The sequence below is a fragment of the Gopherus flavomarginatus genome, chromosome 14 (genome assembly GCF_025201925.1).
Source record: "Gopherus flavomarginatus isolate rGopFla2 chromosome 14, rGopFla2.mat.asm, whole genome shotgun sequence".
Taxonomy (NCBI): Eukaryota; Metazoa; Chordata; order Testudines; family Testudinidae; genus Gopherus; species Gopherus flavomarginatus.
Genome location: NC_066630.1, coordinates 3806903 through 3830126, shown reverse-complemented (window position 1 = coordinate 3830126; position 23224 = coordinate 3806903). Strand labels below are relative to the sequence as shown.

General features: G+C 50.5%; 1 protein-coding gene across 1 annotated transcript in view; it reads left to right on the top strand.

Moving 5' to 3' along the window:
- Nucleotides 1-22453, top strand: part of SPG7 (SPG7 matrix AAA peptidase subunit, paraplegin) — a 60507-nt gene extending 38054 nt beyond the window's left edge. Inside the window, 7 exon segments of the mRNA XM_050923358.1 lie at nucleotides 971-1073; nucleotides 3077-3187; nucleotides 12597-12712; nucleotides 13917-14073; nucleotides 15232-15395; nucleotides 17739-17816; nucleotides 20038-22453. Of these exon segments, the coding sequence (XP_050779315.1) occupies nucleotides 971-1073; nucleotides 3077-3187; nucleotides 12597-12712; nucleotides 13917-14073; nucleotides 15232-15395; nucleotides 17739-17816; nucleotides 20038-20247 (939 nt within the window). The 3' untranslated portion in view covers nucleotides 20248-22453.
- Nucleotides 22454-23224: the final 771 nt, after the last annotated feature.

Genomic DNA, 23224 nt, shown 5'->3' with positions numbered 1-23224 from the left:
AAGAAATTGCTTGAGACCCAGCTCCTCTTTCATTATAAATGAAGCACTAGTTACCTCACTCTCTGTCTTGCTTGTGTTTGGATACCCACTCTCTTCCTTGCAGGCTGCTTGGCATGCGTATCCTCCTGAACCATGAGTGCAGTCAGATCCGCTTAGCAGTGGGAGTCCAACATGTTTGCTAGGATGGGACTTGTAGCAGAGTCTGGACACAGACTCTGAAAGCAGCAAGGAAAACTCACTCTTCCAGCAGATTGTCTCCTCCTTCCATCTGCGGCTTTACTGTCATCCACAGACTTTTCATTTAAAATACCTTAAATGCCTGATACAATCTGGCACTGGAATATGAACTGTGCAGCTGCCCCGAAGGAGGAGGGGGAGAGCTCATTGTTTTAATCAGGACCTCCTGGACCAGCTGAATGAGTCACACTTTGGCCCCTTGCCAGCTCTCATCTAGCCCCCCAACTTAATCTAAGAAATGGCCACGTGCCGCACAGCAAGTAGGAGACGTCTTCCCAGTGGCAGGGGAGGGAGCAGGCTTTGGGCTGGGAGCTCCTGATTCCTTTGCTCTAAGCGTTGTGCTGTTAAAGAAATGTTCAGAGATCAGTGAGGGTGAAAGCTGGGAGGGGGGAGAGTTCCCCTTGGAGAGAGGAGCCGGTGACTCATTGTAACCCTCCATATGTCTGTCCTGAATTTGAGAGCTCTGTGTCACTGGGGAAATCAAAACTGGTAAATCCTTTGAGGGTTCAAAGCAGAGCATCTCTGCCCTCCTGTGGCTGGCCCTCATCACCGCTTTCGTAATGTACTAGTCACTTGTGCTTCTTACCTCCGGCTTCCTAGTGATGTCGCTTACTGACGTGTGTGATGGGGGGACATTTATTCCCCCTAATCTCAACTTCAGGTGACAGTGGTGCCAGGTTTTTGGGCTGGGGCGCTAACCCCTCCATGCAAACGCTCTTCCTTTTCATTGCAGGAGAGAAGAGAGATCTTCGAACAGCACCTGAAGAGTCTGAAGCTGACCCAAGCTGGCAGCTTCTATTCCCAGCGCCTGGCTGAGCTCACCCCGGGGTTCAGTGGTACGAGCTAGGCTTGTTCCTTAGGCGGGGGTTGAGGCACTGTAAGGGTTTCCTTGTTTGTGAACTCAAAGGTTGGCTGTTTTAGCCCAGGGTGAGCAAACTTTTTGGCCCGAGGGCCACATCGGGGTTGCAAAACTGTATGGAGGGCCGGGTAGGGAAGACTGTGCCTCCCCAAATAGCCTGGCCCCCACCCCCTATCTGAACCCTCCCACTTCCCGCCCCCTGACTGTCCCCCTCAGAACCCCCCTCTGCTCCTTGTCCCCTCACATCGCCCACCCCAAACCGCTCCCCTCAGGACCTCACCCCCATCCAACTCCCCCTGCTCCCTGTCCCCTGACTGCCCCACCCCCTATCCCCACCCCTGCCCCCTGACAGGCCCCCCAGGGCTCCCATGCCTATCCAACCCCTCCTACACCCCATCCTCTGACCACCCCCGAACCTCTGCCCCATCCAGTCACCCCCTTCTCCCTGTCCCCTGACTGCCCCACCCCCTATCCACACCCCTGCTCCCTGATAGGCCCCCCAGGGCTCCCACGCCTATCCAACCCCCCCTACGCCCCATCCCCTGACCACCCCCAAACCTCCGCCCCATCCAACTCCTGCTGCTCCCTGTCTCCTGACTGCCACACCCCCTATCCACACCCCTGCCCCCTGACAGACCCCCCTGGGCTGCCACACCTATCCAACCCCCCCATGCCCCATCCCCTGACCACCGCGGAACCTCCGCCCCATCCAGTCACTCTCTTCTCCCTGTCCCCTGACTGCCCCCAGGACCTCTTGCCCCTTATCTAACCTTCCCCCCCACCACATTCCCCAGCCCCTTACCATGCCGCTCAGAGCAGCAGGACTGGCTTATTGGAAAGCCTGAGAGGTGGGTGGGTGCAAGCCATGCTGTCTGCACGGTGGCATGGCTGCGGGGAAGGGGGAACAGCAGGGGAGGGGGTAGCTTCCCCAGCCGGGAGCTCAAGGGCCGGGCAGGACAGTTCTGCGGGCTGTAGTTTGCTCACCTCTGTTTTAGCCACACCCTCCTTTACAATGTCTGTTGATCTGAGTGGTTTTATTTCCTCTCTGCTCCCTCTCCTGTTGAAATGGCCAGAACCTGCGCAGACTCTCTTGGATACAAATCTGTGTGTGGATGAGCGACTGTTTGTGGATGTTTTTCAGTCCCTGAATGTTTTGAGCATCCAGCTGTTTTCTACCTTGGTGGTGGGGTGGAGGGGAGCCATTACATCACTTATAACCCAGATTCCCATGGGAAAGAGCTGCTGCTTTTGCCTCTTCCTGTTTGTTGTTGAGAATGAGATGCTGCCCTCAGTGCATTAAGCTGGGGAAAGACTTGTAGATCAATGAACACTTGAACAAAAATACTTCACTGCTGGGTAGCAATGAGTAGAGACTACTTTGTAGAGCAGGGTTAAATCAAGCCGATCTCCACATTCCCACACCCCGGAACTTCTAGGGATAGTTTACTGGAACACAGCTTCTGACCACGGACTCCACGGCGTCGGTCTGCATGTAGTTCCTGGAATGTCCTTGCTGGGTTTCCCCTCTAACAGGCCCCAGCACACTGCTTCTGTTGTGACTTCTTGCAGCAACCCCGTCCCCCTCCCGCATCACTCATGCACACAAACTCAGAACAGATGTTTTCTCTCCTGTGGAGAGGTTTGTGCAGTTGCTATAAGAACAACGCAGTGGCCCAAGCCACACCAGCTACCCGCACCGCTCCTCTATTGCTGAGAGCCAGCGTGGGCTTTCGCCCTGCTAACTGATAGCTCAGCTCTGTCCTGTGTGGCAGCCTGGTGCTGATTGCCAAGAAGTCAACCATATTATTTAAATCTAACATAAGCAACAGAAACAAAGTTTGTGCTCTCTTCCAAGAGAGCTGGTGATGCCGGTGTATTTCATTTCCGTAGCGCCTCCCCCAGGTTTGTGCCTGCCTTTTGTGTCCTGTGCTCTTTGTTCCTCATTACAAAAAAGCTTGATTTGTTAACTCTTACCTGTAGGCGCTGACATAGCAAACATCTGTAACGAGGCAGCACTCCATGCTGCCAGGGAGGGCTATAAATCCATTGATACTTTCAACTTTGAGTATGCTGTAGAGAGAGTCATTGCAGGTAAGAAGCCTTCACCTTTTTTCATTCTTTCTAATGCCTCCGTGATGCTTGTCATGCCTTTTGGCATATGGTTCTTTAGTGGGCAGAGTTCTAGCAAGACAGGTGGTTCTGACCACGCTCTCCCCTTAGTACAGGTAGGGCTTTGGGAAACATGCATTTGCAGAACTGTGCTTGAGAGTCTAAGCACTCTTTTTAGAACATGTGTTTAGCCCTTATGGTGCAGAGAACTTTCCAAACCTGAGCCCAAACTGATAGTTCTCTTCCGAGTCTATAGACAACCTGGACTAGTGGTGCAATCTGCTCCTATCACAAAAGGGTAACTCTGAAACCTAAGGAGGACAATTCACATGTTTGTTCTTCAGTTCTTTACATTTCTAAAATGTAGCTTTCGGTGCCCATCCAGCGCTCTGGGCACCTATGGCATAAATATAAATAGCAAAACCGTGCTAAAGGGATGCCCCCTCCTCAGCAGCCCTGAAAAAGAAGAGCTGTGCAGTGTGTCTGCAAAGTTAACAAATCCAGGTTCTTCTTCGAGTGATTGCTCATATCCATTCCAGTTAGGTGTGTGCGCCGCGCGTGCACATTCGTCGGAAAACTTTTACCCTAGCAACTCAGTGGGCCGGCAGGTCGCCCCCTAGAGTGGCGCCGTCATGGTGCTCGATATATACCCCTGCCGGCCCACCCGCTCCTCAGTTCCTTCTTACCGCCCGTGTCGGTCGTTGGAACAGTGGAGTGCGGCTTAGCTGACCTCCACTTCCCTAGCTACTCGTAGTTCTCGTATATAGTTATGCAGTTATAATCCTTTTATATATATATTTGTATAGTTATACGTTTTTTCTTTGCTAACATAGTTTGTTTAGTAATAGTTAGCGGGGTTCAGGAAGTAGCCCCTTCCCCGCACCCGGTGCCGGAGCCCATGCACGGCTCACCAGGTTTTAAAATGGGCTCGGCCTGCCAGAAGCCGATGCCGAAGGGAGATCTACACAACTCCTGTTTGAAGTGCCTCAGGGAATCACACTTGACAGCTAAGAGCCCCATTTGCAAGGCTTTTAAGCCGAGAACAAAAAGGAGCGGGACTTTCACTTAGCCCTCCACCTTTGGCACCGAGCGATGATCAAGCGGCTGGCAGAAGCGCCTCCTCGGCACTGGACCCCACCGGTACTGCCAAGGCCTTTCGGCACCGGCTGTCGCCGGCACCGAAGTCGACTCGGCACCGCTCTCTTCCTCCGAGGTCGAGAGCCTACAATTCCTGCTGGTGCCTGACGGCTCCCCGGCACGAGCCGTGGTTGAGCCCCCTGCTCCTGCTGCTTCCGTGCCACCTGCATCGCAGCCAGAGAGCTCGTCTAAGTCGGATCGCCCGGCACCGACACCTGCAGAGGCACCGATGACATCGGGACCGTCGATTCCAGTCCCCCAGGGCCATTGAATCCAGTGCCTGACAGCTCCCCGGCACGCGCCGTGGTAAGAGCTTACTGCTCCCGCTGCTTCTGTGCCAACTGCACCGCAGCCAGAGAGCTCGTCTAAGTCGGATCGCCCGGCACCGACGCCTGCTGAGGCACCGACGACGTCAGCACCGTCGATCCCGGTCCCACAAGGGCCGTCGAACCCGGTGCCTGACGGCTCCCCGGCACGCGCCGTGTTTGAGCTTACTGCTCCTGCTGCTTCCGTGCCAAATGCACCGCAGCCAGAGAGCTCGTCTAAGTCGGATCGCCCGGCACCGACACCTACCGAAGCTCTGACGACCTCGGTACCGTCGATCCCGGTCCCACGAGGGCCGTCGAATCCGGTGCCTGACAGCTCCCCAGTATGCACTGTGGTTGAGCCTGCTGTTCCCTCCACGCCGGAGACATTACCAACGGCGAGGGATCTCATTGCCATGACAGAGTCGATGCTGCCTGACCCCAGCACCGCCGGTGCGGGTAATACAGTCTCTTCATATGACCGTCCTCTGTCAGCACAGCAGAGCAGCACCGTTCATGATCACGGTCCCGCAGATGCTCCAGGTCCCGTCAGCACACCCGACACCACGTGCAGTCCCGGTGCTGTTTTCCTCATCGGTACTAGTCGCACTCACCGCACTGGTCAGTATCCCGTTCGCCGACCCGCTACTATCGGCACCATTCCGATTCCCGGCACCGCGACAGGTACCGTGACTCCTGTAGCCTCTCCCCGAGCCTCGAGATCTCAGTCGACCTCCCAGCACCGTTCTGGTTGCAGGTCTGGATCTCGTTCCAGGTACCGGTACGCCTCCCGGTGCCGGTCCCCAGTGCCGAGTTGGGCAAGGTCCGATAGAGTCAGAGACTCTGCCCATGCCTTTTTTTAGTACCTCCATGGCCATCCAGACACGCATCCGTGTCATCCCACATGCGCAGATCTTATGCTCAGGACCACGATTCTGATACGCCCCCCGACAACCTGAGGTGGAGGAGGTCCCAGAGGTAGAGGACCCGGTATGGGGCCCTCTAAGGGGTACGACTACTCGTCTGTCCGCTCTCCTCTCTACTCACTAGTCTTTCAGTCTGTTAAGGAGAGGTATTGGCATGGCCAGCGGGCGCCAGCCCCGAAACCGAAGGAGGCTTGGTGAATGAACCTACTTGGCCACTAGGTGTACTCTGCAGAGGCCCTGCAGCTCTGGGTAGCAAAGCAACAAGCCTTGCTTAGCTGCTATAATTATAGCACCTGGGTGAAGGTAGTTTAGTTTATGGAGTTTCTCCCTCAAAACTCCCGCCAAGAGTTCGCTGCCGTCTTGGAGGACGGGCGAAAAAGGTACCCAGAGCGTCCCTCCAGGCCTCGTTGGACGCAGCAGACTCAGTAGCCAGGACTCTGGCCTTTGGTGTCGCCATGAGGTGCATCTCATGGCTTCAGGTTTCAAACCTCTGGCCGGAGCTGCAGTATGCCATTCAGGATTTACCCTTTTTTGGTAAAGGCCTCTTCGCAGCAAAGACAGCCCCAGGCTGCGAAGCCTGATGGACAATAGGGTCCTAATGCGCTCTCTCAGCATGCATATGCCAGCGACCAAACGCAGGCCTTTCTGTCCCCAGCCGCCATACTCTGTGCCTAGCCAGAGACAGGACTTTGGCAAACGGCGAGGCCAAGGTGGTCGCAGACGAACGTCAGGACCCCTAAAGAGCCAAGGTCAAGGTCCCTCGCAATTACCACTGGGACCAAAGACGAACCTTCCAAGGTGCGCCTGAGGGCGGTGTACCAGTCACAGGCCGGGATCCCAATCCCGCTTTCTCCTGGCGTGGCCCCAGTTAATTTCAGATCGCTGGGTCCTGCGCACGGTGGAGCATAGGTACCACCTCTAATTTGTTTCAGCCCTGTCCCCCTTCAGGGACCCCTCTCACGAGCAATTCCTCGTACAAGAGGTGCAGACGCCGACTGACGAAAGGGGCAAGGGGGTCTACTCCTGTTATGCCCTAGTCCCCCACTCGAACAGAGGGCTCAGACCTTCCTAGTCCTGCGCGGACTCAACCAGTTTAGGATAAGGTTGAAGTTCCGTATGGTATCCCTGGGAACCATTATTCCATCCTTGCCTCCTGGGGGCTACTATGCCGCCCTCGATATGAAGGACGCATACTTTCGCAACGCCATCTTCCCTCCGCACAGGAGATACCTCCACTTTCTAGCCAACCGTCAGTACTTCTGGTTTACGGCCATAGTCGCTGCCTACCTTCGCTGATGTCGGATATGCGTTTTTCCATATCTGGACGATTCGCTTATCCGAGGAGACTCCGAGACACAAACCACTCAGCACGTGGGCATCGTCACGGTCTTATTCACAGGTCTAGGCCTGATGATTACTATAGAGCAATCCACTCTGGTTCCCACGCAGAGGTTGGACTTCCTAGGGGCTATCCTGGTCTCCGACCTAGCCGGAGCCTGCTTATCACAACTGCGGTTTTAGGCGATGGCAACAATCATCCGAGGTCCGCAGACTTTCCCAACGACCTCGGCTCGCACTTGTCTCAGTCTCCTGGGTCCATGGCTGCCCGCAAGTTTGTAACCAAACACACCAAGCTTCGCCTCCGTCCTCTCCAAGTCCGGCTCACCTCGGCGTACCACCCGGACAGGGAGCCAATGGTCATGGTAGTCACCGTTCCCTCGAGCACCTTAGGCTCCCTAGAGTGGTGGCTAACTCCCTCCCTGGTGTGGGCAGGGATGCGGTTCCATCCGCCCCAGCCCTCACTGCCCCTGACGACGGACGCGTCATCTCTCTGCTCGAGTGCTCATGGTCACCTCCGAGCTTAAGGCCTTTGGTCTTCTCGGGAGCTGGCATTCCACATCAATGCCCCAAAAATGAAAGTAGTCCACCTGGCGTGCCAGGGGTTCCAGCGGCAGCTGCGAGGCCGTGGTATCTCGGTGTTTACAGCCAACACAACGGCCATATGCTTCATTAATAACCAGGGAGGGACATGGTCCTCCCCCCTTTTGTCAGGAGGCCATCCATTTCTGGGACTTTTGCATGGCCCACTCGATGGAGCTGGTGACGTCCTTTCTCCCAGGGGTTCGGAACGCCTTGGCGCTTTGACTCAGCAGGTCTTTCCTGTCTTACGAGTGGTCACTCTGCCCCATGTGAGGCGTTCTGCTTTCCAGAAGTGGAGATTTTTCCTCACATAGACCTGTTCGCTCACCACGAGAGCAGAAAATGCCAGATGTTCTGCTCCTTCCAAGGTCTCTCCTCGGGATCAATCTTGGACGCATTCCTGATGCCGTGGGAAGGCCAACTCCTTTATGCCTTCCCACTGTTCCCACTGGTTCATTAGGTCCTACTCAAACTCCGCAGGGGCAGAGCGCGCATCATCATGATCGCTCCAGCGTGGTCCAGGCAGCACGGATATACCAAGTTGCTCGGCCTGTCAATAACCGACCCAATTACCCTGCCACCTCACCCAGACCTCATCACTCAGGGCCACGACAGGCTTCGTCACCCGGACCTGCAGCCTCTTCGCCTCATGGTGTGGCTGCTGCGTAACTGAGCCGGGGTGACAGGAAGCCTTCCACCTGGTCAACGTACCGGGCCGAGTGGAAGCGTTTCTTCTACAGGTGCAATACGCTCGATCTTGCTCCTACTGAGGTCTCGATCCCCTCTATTTGGCCTGCCTCTGGCCTTCAGCGGCAGGACCTGGCAGTATCATCGCTGAGGGTACACTCGGCAGCCATCTCTACCTTCCAGCCAGGTTAAGGTGGACGTTCCGTGTTCTCAGACTCTATGGGTTCGAGGTCCCTCAAGGGCTTGGAGCGCTTGCACCCTCGGGTTCGCCGCCCAGCCCCAACCTGGGACCTCAACCTAGTTTTAACCAGACTTATGTCTCCCCCATTCGAGCCGTTCGCGACCGGCCCTCTGCTATACCTGTCTTGGACGACAACTTTCCTCGTAGCTGTTACATCGGCCAGACGAGTCTCCAAGCTCAGAGCTCTTACGGTGGTTCCGCCGTACACTAGGTTTCACAAAGACAAGGTGCAGTTATGACCGCACCCGGCTTTCCTCCCTAAAGTGGTTTCGGCCTTTCATGTTACCCACAGCTCAACGCAATGGGCGCAACAATTGCACTCCCTGGACATCTGTAGAGTGCTCGCATTTATATTGCGCTGACAGAACCATTTCGTAAGGTGCCCCAGCTCTGTCACGGTAGCAGACCAAAGGGAAGGCTTGCTTGTTTTCCTCTCAGGGGATCTCATCTTGGGTGATGGCGTACATCCGCACTTGTTATTGTTTGGCTCATATTTCCCCAAGCCACATCACCGTGCATTCTACCAGGGCTCAGGCTTCATCTGCCGCCTTGCTGGCTCGTGTTCCTACCCACGAGATCTGTCGCGCAGCTCCTTTGGTCCTCGGTCCATACCTTTGCTTTGCAGTATGCCCTGGTTCAACAGTCAAGAGATGCTGTAGCCTCTGGCTCAGCAGTTTTCATTCTGCCACATTTCACTCCGACCCCACCGCCTACGTAAGGCTTGGGATTCACCTAACTGGAATGGATATGAGCAATCACTCGAAGAAGAAAAGACGGTTACTCACCTTTGTAACTGTTGTTCTTCGAGATGTGTTGCTCATATCCATTCCACACCCGTCCTCCTTCCCCACTGTCGGAGTAGCCGGCAAGAAGGAACTGAGGAGCAGGTGGGCCGGCAGGGGTATATATCGAGCACCATGATGGCGCCACTCTAGGGGGCGACCTGCCGGCCCACTGAGTTGCTAGGGTAAAAGTTTTCCGACGAATGTGCACGCGCGGCGTACACACCTAACTGGAATGGATATGAGCAACACATCTCGAAGAACAAGTTACAAAGGTGAGTAACCGTCTTTTCTGATGGACCAAGTTGAGGTGAGCTCTAAAACTGAGGAGCCATCGCAGAGAACATCCTGCCAGCAACTCCATGTTATTTGAGCACTTATCCAACAATCCCAAGCCATGTTTTCCCAGGTGCCAAAGTCACAACTGTCCCCCAATGAGCTGATTACATTTCAGGCTCTCCTCCCCAAAGCAAAAACTCCAAAAATGCAAATTATGAACTGTTCATGTAACAATCTGCAGCACATAGAAAATTTGTGAGCAGAGTATGTTTAATATCAAAATAAGCCAGGGACTGCACTGTACTAATTGTACACTACACTGCACTGATGGTAGCATTCCTTTTTAATTCTGTAAAAGCCTCTTTGAATTCACCTGAAACTGCTGCAGAATTTTGAGTCTCCTGCACTAGAATGCTGCAGAATTTTGGTTCATTCTGCTGCAGAGCACAAAGGGTCTTGATTATGACAATGCAAATATTTGGCTACTTACATAGTACAGTGCCACTCTAAGAGGTGTGATACTGGACACACAGAAGAGGCTGCATGCTTGTCTAGTGAGGTGCTCTACCAGATGGTTATGGTCCATGGGTCGGAACACTTGTGTTGAGTCAGTTGTTTCCTCATTTGGAGTTTTAGTCTTGTTCTATTATAAAGTGCTTAAATGCCCATGAATCCGTGCTTTCTAAACCTCTTAAATAAGAATTGCAGGAGACTATTTGCAATTTCATCTACCTTAAAAGTGCAATTCCCCCTGAGCATTCTGGGTAATTCTGTGCACACTTGCACAAAGCCAGACACCTGGCTGCTTAGCAGCACCAAGTGTGGCCAGTGAAGGTCCTTCCAAGTTGCTCTGCAAAGGCATAAGCCTGCAAAGGCCAATGCTTGTTTCAGCTTCCCCTATGGTGCAGCTGCTGCCTCAGCTGGAGAAAATGCCAGTCTCCTTGAGGAGGGACTTAGTTGAGTTTTTCATTGGTGGTCACGCTTGCCTCCCCAGTCACACCCAAAATGTTGCATCCTCATTCTGACACATTTTGATTTTATAACTAAGGTCTATGATGCAAGTCTGAGGTCATTAAGTGTTTTGAATCACTGAACAGACTGAGTTTATTAACCAGCGGGACTGTAGCTCTTTGGGTTAAGGGAGTCTGGAGCTTTCATGCTGCTGCCAAGCTCAAAAATACTTAATGGTGGTGCTGCTGCTATCTTAACTGTCCACACACAACAATGTCATTGCTGGACTTCCCTACAAGTGAAGGAGACATACCCACAGTTTTTACTGCAAGTGTTTTTGCTTTAGGAAGAGTGGTGTTAAATCAAGGGATTTGATAGCAGGTGCTGAAATTCACATCAGCTTAAACCCTTTGCTGTAACAAGGGAGAAGGGGTAAAGGTGCTTCTCAAATGCTGATCACTGCCAAGACTTCAAGCCTGGAAATGGGACCAGTCTGGAAGTCTTGTCTTCTGGGAATGAGGGAGAATGTATTGAGAAGACGGAGCAGTGTCTAATAGGCTCCCTGTGGAGGATGCCAGCAGAGAGAGCGGCTGTGCCTATGGTGGAGCCTGCTTGCACCCTTGACTAGTGCTGCATTAGAGCAGCATCTTCGGCACATTCTGCTCCTAAACAGCATAAAAACAAGCCCTCGGGGGACTCTCCTAGACGAGGCTGGCTTTATTCAAAGGAAGAAGCAATTATGCAGGAACATTCTGTGCTATTGCAAAGAGTTTCATACAGTCTCTCTCCCTGGTGGGTTGACAAGGAAATGCTTCTAGAATTAAATAATAATAATAATAGTAATTAATAACCCAACCTGTGTTAAAAGAAGATTAAGGGACTGACCTTATTCTGATTAAAATTAAGGCCATTCTGATTTGAAGCTGCTGTTCCATCCCCGTCATGTCTTCTGAGGCATAGCTCTTGCTGGGATCCCTGGGCAGTGATTGTGCAAAACATATCTGAATGTAATTTGCAATTTCTTTGTTGAATAAGGCTCCTGGCTTTCTATTAATATATTTTAAACAATGTTTTTTCCAAGGTATCATACAAAATCAGTGCACTGCTGATGTTCTCCGCCGAGCCCATTCTGCCCCCTACAGATCCTGGCACCATGCAGAAACAGCTGTTTTAAAATCCTGGCACCCTGCACAGTACCTGTAGTGGAGTTCTTGATGTGTACTGTACTCCAGTTAGCATATTTTCTGCACATATGCTACAAGTTTGACTTCTATTCAGCATCTCTTCAAAATATTAATTGGGCTTTTTCCAATTTGTAGTGCATTGGCATGGAAAATGAACATTAAAAATACCTTTTTTTTCCTTTTTTGAGGAGAGGAGAGAACACTGAGAGGTCATCTTAATTTGCTAATTCCAAAAGCTTGGCCTCAGACTGTGAGGATTTAGACTGTTCCATGAATAACCAGCATGGAAAACCTCCCAAGATTTGCACTAAGCTTTCATGTACACCCTTGATCTTGCACTATTTCAGTGTTCCTAGTAGACTGAATCCTTGGACGGGACCCTCTTCTGTTGCAGATGTTTATAATCTAAACATCTTGCATTTCTACGATGTCTCCTATCTAAGGAGTTCAAGGGTCTTACAGCCAAACTAAGCCTCAGAACACCCCTGCCAGTTCAGTGGGTATCTTCATCTTGTAGATGTGGAACTGAGACACTGTAACCTTGGCCAACTCACTTTTCTGAGAGTCTGTGGTACACCTGATCCCAGATCTGAATCCTAGGCCTGTGCTTTAGTCATTAGGAAGGTGGAAATAATCTATTAAAATGTGTCTTAACTCAGCCCTTTGAAAAGAGAGAATAAGAGATCTCCGCTGAAAACATCTCATGCTTCAGTTCAGTGCACAATGAAACAGCCTTCAGGCTGAATTCTGCCATGGTTAACTAGTGAGGTGATAGAGGGCACCTCTTTAACAGCACAGAATTGAAGCAGTGTTGCTTTTTCCATCTGGATGGGGTGGCAGGGCAAGCAAGAGTAATGAGCTCGCTAACTGTTACACTGCACACTTGGCTGGCTCAGAAAAGAGAGTAAACTCTGACCTGGTGACAGGTGTAAGCCAAGAACCCATTTTCCCAACTGAAGCTCTCCCCCTGCTTCCTCAGGCACTGCCAAAAAGAGTAAGATCCTGTCACAGGAGGAGCGGAGGGTAGTGGCTTTTCATGAGTCAGGCCATGCGCTGGTTGGCTGGCTACTGGAACACACAGAGGCTGTGATGAAGGTAACCTAACTGTCTGCTATGAATTAATAACACAGCTCAGCGCGGGGGTGGGGATAGGGTCCTTTTGGATTCCCATCTAATGTACACTGATCATAATGCAACAGCTTGTGCTAAACTCTGCTGCATCATCCCTCACCTCTTCTGAACTTGGTTACAGTAACACGGCCAAGTACCCAATTAGGGAATCCATTATCAGACTCCATTAATAACGGTGATGCATTGTACTTTGTGCTGTTAATCTAGGGAATCATCTTCAGCCATCATTTTACGTTTAAAAGCTGAACTGGATGTGCTCAGAGGCCACAGTGTTCCCTGTGCAAACTAAAGGAACTAAAATCTGCCTACAATTGCTCCTTGATGTGTGTCTCCCTCCCAGACACACAGCATGGCCTGTGTGTGCATGCACAATCTTTCCCTCTCAGAGATGGCTTGCCAGCATGCTGGAAAACTATCGGTTGGGTCATTGCGTGCCCCTGGTTTGAAGGGATGCTTTTTGAGGCTGGTAGGCTTGTGAGCTGGCCTGCCTCTAAAAGCACTCCATAGGAAAGGGCTTCCTTTCAGACCTGTGGGGCTGTATTCTCCCATGTGTTTCCTCCTACCCCAGAAAAGTCCTAACATTGAAATAAAATCTCCTACAGTATCAGAGGCTCGTTTGTGTTACACTAGCACTAAACCCTGTTGTGTAGTGTTGCTTTGTTAAATGATTACTGTACTCCCAACAATTAAATGATCTTACAAATGATGCCTGTTTAATATACAGCCAATTTTTGCTTGCCTTACTAACTCTGGTAATCCCAGTAACTTCAGCAGGACATGGGCACAAGTGTGAAGTGAGTTGAATTTGGTTGATGGTTTCTAAAATCACTTTGGCATCTTGAGGGTTCACTGGCTAGTTGACTCCTACCCTAAGAGTGACTTCCATGTCTCATTCCTCTCTGCCTCTCTCCGTAATGTCAGGAAGCACAATCGTGAAGGCAGGTCTTTCAGTGTGGGAACTGGACATTCAGCTGTCAAGGGACATTGTCAGTTTTTGGCCTCCTGTGCCTGTAATCTCAAGGGTTCCCTCACACAAGTGCACCCCAGAGCCTCTCACAAGTCCAAAGTTAAATAGAGAATCTGAATATCTTCCTCTCCTCTCCCTGCTTGGATTCTGTTTCGTAGCCCCTGTTCTCTGAAATTGGCGGAGACTTTTTGTGTGTTTCAGGTTTCCATAGCCCCTCGAACAAATGCTGCTTTGGGGTTTACTCAGATCCTCCCGAAAGACCAGTACCTCTTCACCAAGGAGCAGCTGTTTGAGAGGATGTGCATGGCATTGGGAGGGAGAGTGTCTGAAGCCATCACCTTCAACAAAGTCACGACGGGTGAGGAGCCAGAACCTTACACGGGTTGGCCCAGATGAGGTGCCAGGCTAACAGGGCCCTTCCCTTGCATAGAGGGGAGATAGCTGTCTGCCTCCCTGGCTTTCATAGCATGTTGGTGTATAAGGAGCTGTTCTGTAGAGACACTTCTATACAGCACTGTAGATCCTCAGCTGCCTGCGCTAGTAACACCAGCTGGAGGAAGTCAGGGTGGGGAGAAGGGGGATTCACCTCCAGTGTCATTGTCTTTAGGTATAACATGTGGGAGAATAGCATTAATCGTTGAAATCCAAGTGGAGGGGGTGGTTTTCAGAAGTGTTCAGCATTGGTCTAACTCTGTTCACGATGAAGCCAACAGTGAAACTTCTGTATAAGAACGGCCAGACTGGGTCAGACCAAAGGTCCATCCAGCCCAGTGTCCTGTCTTCCAGCAGTGGCCAATGCCAGGTGCCCCAGAGGGAATGAACAGAACAGGCAATCATCAGGTGATCCATCCCCTGTTACCCATTCCCAGCTTCTGGCAAATTGATCTGGATGGGAGCAGAGCTAGACTATCACTGGGCAGTCTCAAAATCCCCACCTTGAAGCATTATGCTATGTGCCAAGAGCTTGTGTTCTCCCTCTAGTCTCTGAAGTAGTTTTCAGGGTGTTTAGAAAACCTGACCCTGGGTCTTTGCTTACCAGTTTCCTAGTGGTGATCTGAGCAGCAGATGTATCTGCAGACTGGGGAGTGGGGTAAAATATTGAATGAGTTTTTTGATCATGGGTTTGTCCTCATCAGTGTGTAGATCATCTTTTCCTAACTGACATGCCAGCCTGCTGGCTTAGGCTTATTCCTAGAGGCTCTGGCTGCAGCATGCTGTAGCGATGAGGGGCCTAGAGCCGCCTTCTTTTAACAAATGGGGTGCAAATACTGTGTTTTCAAACTCTGAAAGAGGAGTGAGGGAAGATTGTGCATTATAGGAGCTGTCAGTAGAATGCGTGACAGTTTCACCTAGGTTAGTTAGCAAAGTCAGTGGTTGGGGTAGGCTGTTCAGCTACACAGATCTTGCAGCTCTGAACTCCTGACTTGCAGAGTGGGTTGTGTGCTGGAGGTGCACCAGTTGCTACACTTGTCAGCTCTGTGATCCCATGCTGAGTTCCTGTCTCCCTGTCTCTCAGGAGCAGAGGATGACCTGAGGAAAGTGACCAAGATAGCCTATTCGATGGTGAAGCAGTATGGAATGGTGCCCAGCATTGGGCATCTTTCTTTCCCAGAGTTGGAGCGCACGCCCGGGGTAGGTCAGCGCCCCTTCAGCCAGGGCCTTCAGCAAATGATGGACCATGTAAGTCTTTGTCCTGGCAGCTTCCCTTTTGTTCTTTGCTTCTCACTTCATTTAAAAAAAACGAATTGCAAATAAAACTGGCAGCCCACTATTTTGTGTTCACTGGCCATTTAGAAGTAAATGCCTCGAAACCAGCATGGGTTTGTTCTGTGTCACCTTGGTAGGAATGTTCACTGAGTCCTAACAGGCAGAATCATGTGAAGCTGCAACTTCTGCACCAGTGATGCTGCTGATTTGAACCTCGGTTAGTTGCCATAAAATAGGTTGCAATGTATAAAGACGTAATCTCTGCAGAGATCTGCAGTCATGATTTCAGCGTGACCGGAGCTGACGAGATGGGGCAGAATAGGGGACAGGATGTAACTGTAGCTAACTTTTTTGAGGGTGGAGTGGGAAACAAAATAAGGATGGGGTGATTGTGGGATTGAGAGTAGATGCCTGGATAGGGAAAGACGCTGTGATTATCTGAGCGTATCCATTTCCTTCACGTTCATGCTACTCCTGAGGGCATTCTGTGCCAAAACAGTAAAAATTCTGTGCACAATATTTTAAAATTCTGCAAATTTGATTTGTCAAGTAAGTGTGGAAACTCCAGTATGACATTGGGGCACACAGGCCACTGGCTGCACAGAGGTGGGAGGTCACTGTGCAGCTCCTCCCCAGGACATAGACTCAGTAATGATGCTGCACCCAACCCTAGCAGAGCACAAGAACCAGGCCTGCCCCAGAAACATCCCACGGTGCTGCCCCTCTGTGCCAGGTGCAGACAGGCTCAGCAATGCAGGATCCAAGTGTTGAGGGGCTTAGTTTGGGGGATCCAGATGTGGGTTGTGAGGGTTGTGTGTGGGGCAATCTGGGTGCGGGCATCTCAGTGGGGGATCTGGGTGCAAGGGGAGTGTATCTGGATGCACAGGGGCTTGTTGGGGGGCTCTGGATGCAATGGGACTCTGCAGGGGGTCCAGGTGAAGGTAGTTGGGGCTCAGTGGGGGGGAGGTGTCTAGGTTTGGGAGGGATAGAGCTTGGCAGTGGAGTCTGGGTGTGGGGGGCTTAGTGAGGAGTTCCAGATGCTGGGGGAGTAGGACTCAGTGGGTGGAGATCATGTGCAGCTGGTTGGGGGCTCAGTAGGGTCGAGATCCAGGTGTGGGGGGCTTGTTGGGGTGGTCCAGGTGCAGGGGGAGTGGGGCTTGTTGGGGGGGGTTCTGGGTGTGTGGGGGGGCTCAGCGGGAGGGTCTGGGTATAAGGGGGTCTAGATGCATGAGGGTTGGGGGAAGTAGCTCCCTGTACAGGGATCCTTTCCCCTGCAGCTGAGGAGCGATGGGTGAAGGAAGCTGGGGGAGGGGCAAGTTTGCAGAGCTTCCTGCATCTGGGGGAGAAATCTGGGGGTGGGTCTGACACAGCCCCAGATGCTGTGCAGGAGAAGAGGAGGTCCCATCCTCCCCAGCCTACTGGGACTAGCAGCTGAGCCCAGCGCCGAATAAGAGCCACCAACAGGGTCTTCTCCAGTCCTGCCCCCCTGCCCCACTGTGGTTTAGCTCTCTGTCCGCTGCCCTGGGCTCCCAAAGCATACTTCTGGGGAGAGTCGTATGGCTGCTCTTGTGGCTTCCCTTTGCTTCCTGGTTAGAAAGTTGTTTTTTCTGCAGGAAGCAAAGAAATCAGCGGGGGGACATAAATTCTGTGCATATGCAGTGGCGCAGAATTCCCCTGGAGTAACAATTTGCAATAAACAATACTGTGTGGTGTCTGGATTGTGAAAAGATACGTAGCTAAAAATCTCAAGAATAGAATTTTTGTTTCTTTCATTTCTAGATTTCTTGGACACCCTGAAGGAGGGAGAGAGCAGGTGTTTGTATTAGGGCGGGTTGAAAACTTCCAAGTGAAACTGTTTTTAAACAGAAAATTGGGTGTTCTCACAAAACATTGCATTTTGTCAGTGCCTGCCTTCTCCAGACAGTGTCAACTCCTGAGAAACCAAACACTTGAAAACTGAAATGTTTTGATTCAGAAATGCTGCCATGGTGCATTATGGAAATTACAGTTCAGCTGCCTCCTCCTCTATGGCCAGGTTTCCCAGCTGGACTACATCTCCCATGGTGCCCCACAACTAGGAACTCGCCTGCTGTGCTGTGGCAGTTCATCAAGAGAGTAGACTAGTTTTTGGCAGAAAATCTTTGATTTTTTGGTTTAAAAAAAAAAGAGAAAATCAAACTTTTCCATAGGGACAGGACTTTCTGACCAGCTGCTGTTCGTAAATCATGTCTCTAGGCACAGCTCATCATTTGTGTGAACATAGTGTTCATTCATCTTTGTCTGTCCATTGTCGTCATTTCTCACTTCTCTTCCCAGGAAGCAAAAGTGCTGGTGGCTCAAGCATATAGGCACACAGAGAAACTCTTACTGGACAACCGGGACAAACTGCAAACGGTACGGACTTCAGTAGTGCTTCTGGCATCATTGCAGCCACTAGGTCCTCGGTTGCTAGTGTCCTGGGCAGTGGTGGTGGTACTTTCAGGAAGCAGTGTTTCTGTGCTTATCTTCCAGCTTTGAGAAGTCCTGTGCGGTCTGGTGCATTTCCAGATTGCAGGAAGCAAAGGAAGACTTTGAGCTGCGTATCTGGTTGGCCATTGGATTAGGACTTGGCATGCATGTGTGTTTGCAGTGGGAATTTTCGTTAGTGGTGAATGATCTGAGTCTCTAGACATTAACTGGTGGTGTTCAGGGACTCACTGCTCGCTAAGAGAGGTGCTCTCTGTGGAGGGGCTTGATAGGGGTAGTTGAAGGTTAGACTCTAGCACAAAACTGCAGTTCCTTTATGTTTACTTCCTTGGTGACTTTCTGATCCTGGGATGCCAAATATGGGACCAAGGTGTAATTTACACCACTGCAAGGAGAATAGATATTGGCCTTGCCCGGAGGAGTCTGCCATGTCAGAAACAGCATGTCTGCCAGAGTCAAAAAGCAAGTGCTGCCTTTACCACTGCAGCTGGGGACCAGTGCACAGGAAATCTACATAGGGATTGAAGTGGACAGTATCTGAGGGGAGGAATAATGGGATGTGGAGCCTTTTACCTCCATGTCACCAGTGTGGATGAGTTGATAGTCTCAGTTCACATTGTTAAGGTACCGCTGCAAGTGTTACAGCGCTGGCTGCACCTCTGCCCCCTCAGGTGTCAGGTCGTGGGCCTTTACCTATCCTGGGATGGAATGTCACAATTCTCCCACTCTTGGAGCAGGGCCTGAGCTATCGCACCGTGTGTATCAACTGTGCTCACCCATTGGCCCAACGGAGTATGGACACCTTTGAGTCTTCCTTTAGGGAATCTGTGACCAGTGAGATATAATGACCAGCCAGCCTGCTTCAAGCACAGTATTGTTTGCTTTAACAGTGGGAACAAACCATGTAAAGAAAAGAACTTGAATACAACTGTCTACACACACACCTGTCTTACCTAACTGCTGACACATTCATTGGTAATGTGGGCAGTCCTGTCACTTTCACACACCTGAATGGACCTGGAGAATGAACTTTCCTCCCATGCCCAGAGAGTTTGTCCAATGGGCAGTGAGGAAAACGTGTGTTGCCATTGTCTAGACTGTACCTATCCTATGGAGGCCTTTATTTTCATTGACTGTTAACCTGGCATGTTTCACAAGTATTCACACAAGTGCAAAGTCACGTAAGTGTATGGAATAGAGGGGCAGACCTTTCTACCTCTGCTCCTTGGACCTCATTCAGCTAAAGTGATTCTCCTGGTCACTTCTCCAGGCCAGCAGCTAGAGATCACCAGCTTAACTCATACCCCACTAGCTGTAGATTGCCGAGCTTAGGGGAAACAGAGCATCGAGTCGTATTCTGCTGTGAGAGTGCCCCTCTCCCCAAAGCTCTTCTGGCTGTTTCTCAGTCTTCGTAGCAGGTGCCAGCAGCACAAAAAGTTGCATATTGCCCCCCCAAAACTACAGATAGACCAGATCTACACTAGGTACTTCTGCTGGCATAGCTATGTTGGTCCGGGTATGAAGCCAGCAGAAGCCCCTAGCATAGATGCAGCTATAGCAGCAAAGCTACACTTTTACTGATACAGCTTGTATGGGGTTGTCTTACTAACCAGTACAGAACAAGCTTTGCTGATGTAGCTGTGATCACACTAGGAGCACTTTGCCGGTATAACATATTGGTATTTCTATACCAGTAAAGTAGCACATCTTGCTTTGGCTGCATCTTTGTCCAAATACACCTCTACCCCGCTATAACACTGTCCTTGGGAGCCAAAAAATCTTACCACGTTATAGGTGAAACAGTGTTATATCAAACTTGCTTTGATCTGCTGGAGTGCGCAGCCCTGCCCCACCCCCGAGCACTGCTTTACTGTGTTATATCCAAATTCATGTTATATCGGGTCACGCTATATCGGGGTAGAGGTGTATATACCTTGATATTGTTTGCTGCTTACAGTAATGGACATACATCTTCTCTTCTGTTTTAGCTGACTTCCTGGGGAGGATGGTGGCATGTCCTGGAAATTCTTCACCCCAAGCACTAGCTGCCATGTCAGCATGCTCCCCTTCATGCCTTGCCAGAGCTGCCACTAACTTTTCTGAACTCAGTGTATGTACACTCACCTTCTGCCCTGTCTGCTCTTTCTAGCTGGCTAATACCCTCCTGGAGAAGGAAGTGATAAACTATGAGGACATGGAAGCCCTGATTGGGCTGCCTCCTCACGGGCCAAAGAAAATGATCGTTCCTCAGAGCTGGCTTGAAGCAGAGAGAGACAAACAAGACACAGGTGATGAAGAGCCACCCCAGCAACCCCAGACCCGAGAAGAGGAGGAGGAACCCAATTTGAGACCAGTATGAAACCCATTCCTAATCCAGAATGGGAGAGGAGAGCTTTAGAGGCTTCCTTCCAGCACCGTACCTGAGTCCTTCCCCTTTCAGCTGCAGGGTCAAAGGCACTGAGAGACCAGAGCAGGGAATCTTTGTGTTGCCAATATCCTGCCCCAACTTCTGGGTGTCTCAGAGGGAGGCTGTCTTCAGGGAGGGATTCTGCAGCTGGTTATCTCCGGGGTTGGGGATTCCTGATGCAAGCACAGATATAGTTGGTCATGTAAGGCAGAAAGGGATAATACATGGGTTCAGAATTAATTTAAATGCTAAAATCTCAGTGTAAACTCTCAGCATCTGTGCTGTGACATTAGTGTGCTCTGCTATTCCTTCCCACGCCACAGCTTCGGAAGTGTCCCTGTCGGGCAGAATCATGGAGTCCACTCGGAAGAGCTCAAGGCAGTTTAAGACACAGTAGTTTGTACATGACTTGTCTATACCCTTTGATTATCTCTGCTCAGAGTTTACAAATATACTGACTGAGAGAACAAGGTTCACTGGAGTAAAATGGTCTTTACGCATTGTTATATAGACCATATTAATAAATGCAGGAGGATGGGGCATTCTAACATGTACATGAGACCTGTTATGACAAGTACACAGTTCTGCAGATTTAGGGGCTTCCTCTACTGGTTGATCTCTCTGATAGTTCTGTGCATGTCTCTCTATGGGGATGTTTTGGTTGGTTTGGGGTTATCAGTTTGTGGATTATCAACACTTTTTTTGAGTTATCAGTTTGTGTGCAGGTACTGGCCAACCCACAAGTCTAAAATCCAGTCTAGGATCTACTTTTACATCAGAAACCCATTTTCCAGATCAGGACTCTGAACACAAGTGCATTGAGAGGCTGAGTCTAGATGTGCTATTTCTTTTCTCAGTAGGAACTTGAGAAGGACCTTTCAGTAAAGACTCTGGGATGGAAGCCCGTGTGTTCATTTGCATTGATTTCTACAGGAGGCTTTAGACTGAACTCCTTTACTTGTGTTCAGACCTTTAAGTTCTCTGCGGAAAAACCTTGTTGTGGCATGATCATTCTCACTCCACAATGAGAGCATCTGAAATATCTGTGCGTTGATGCCTGAGGTATTTTGCTGGCTGGCTGTATAATGTGTCCTTTTCTCTTACTGAGGATTATTTCCATGGATTATTCCATGAGGATTATTGTCTGTGTCCCTGAAAGGCCGCAGTCCAGATGCTCCCCTACCCCAGTTTCTTCTGTCAGGGACTGAGAAGTCTGAACACAAGTGAAGGACTTCAGTCTACAGCCCCCCGTAGAAATCAATGCAAATAAACACGCCTCACATTATTGCCATCAGACTTCCATTTGTGGAGAACTAGACAAGACTTTTGAAGCAGCGGATGTTGTGGTGTTGAGATGAAAGGGATGAGGGCTGGCTCCAGGGTTTTTGCTGCCCCAAGTGGTGAAAGGGAGAAGGGGAAAAAAAAAAGGCCACGATTGGCGGCAGCTCCACCGTGCCGCTTTCTTCTTCGGCGGCAATTCGGTGGCAGATCCTTCCCTCCAAGAGGGACCGAGGGACCCATTGCTGAATTGCTGCCGAAGAGCCTGACGTACTGCCCCTTCCCCTTGGCCGCCCAAAGCACCTGCTTGCTCAGCTGGTGCCTGGAGCCGGCCCTGGAATGGATGCAGTTATCCAAGGTATACTTACCCACCATCACTTATCTGATGCAGAGCCTGCTTCTGTCTCAGGACTCCCAACCTCTGCTGAGTTTAGGACTAAAGCTGGGTCCCGAAAATTGACCTGCCTGGTCTCTATAGGCTACTGTAGGGCAGTGCCACCTGCCTGATCCACTGGTTGTACGAGTTTTAATGCCAGCTCGGTGTTGGCACAGCATTCTGTAGTAGTTTTTACTGGTTAACCTTATGGGGGAGGGATGTTTTTCTTCTAGTCTGGGACTTGATATTTCCATTGCTTTTCCCCTTTTTTTCTTTTTAACATGATGGGCTTCCCCTTTATTCTTTGAACTCTAGAATTTCACCTGCTATAGAAACTGAATTCACTTCTCAACCTTTTAAAAATTGTCTCAAATATGTTCTGGGCCTGTTAGCAGGCATACTTGGAATCTTTTAGCACTGCTGTTAACTGTAGTGTGAATGCAAATGTAATGCAACTGGTTTGGGACTTTTCTTAATAAACCGCAGGCTCCTGTGTTTACAATATCCGTACCAGTCTGATCATTTTGATGCCTGTGCAACCTGCAGCATCTAGGGTGCTTTGTCATTCCATATTCTGGCACAGGACTGACTTTTAACTGATCAGACAAACAGAAGTATCCACATGCAGGAAAGTGCTTTGGGGAGCAGATGTTGCAGCATAGCTGGGTCACTGGCTGTGACAAGCAAAACCTGCGTTAGAGACCACGACAAATCTTTATCATCTGACCACAAAATGCATCAGTCATCAAATGAACTGTAAAGTAGAAGTGATTGGAGACTCTGTGAAGTCACTGCTTGTGTCAGCTCAACAAGTGCACCTGTTTCCCCCAGACCTCTCCCCTCATTGTGTCTTGCACGGAGAGAGTGCCTTACAAGCTTAGGACCTTAGTTTTGCTCTGTTTTCATGTGCGTTGAAGCCAGCCCCATTTGCCAGTCACTGGGATCCTCTGCAATGAGGGCAGGAAGCTGCTCGAGAGCTGCTGTTTCTTGCTCCTACTCCTTGGGGAAGCATCAGGCCTCATCCCAAAGCCCACACTTGAGTCTGTGGAGGAGCTGACTGATGGTAAGAAATGCCAATTAAGGTGGACAGCAGGTAGCACATCAGCAGTCTTGTGGGACAGCTCTGTTCATGCTAAGTGTAACACCCATTGGGAGTTTGGTTCAAGGCAGATGTAGTCTGGCTGTGTTCTAAATGCTGTGAAAGTGGTCATAGCCACCTTGAAAAGAATGTGTGTCATGTGAATGTGTGAAAAATGGTCCTCCAAGCACTTGCAG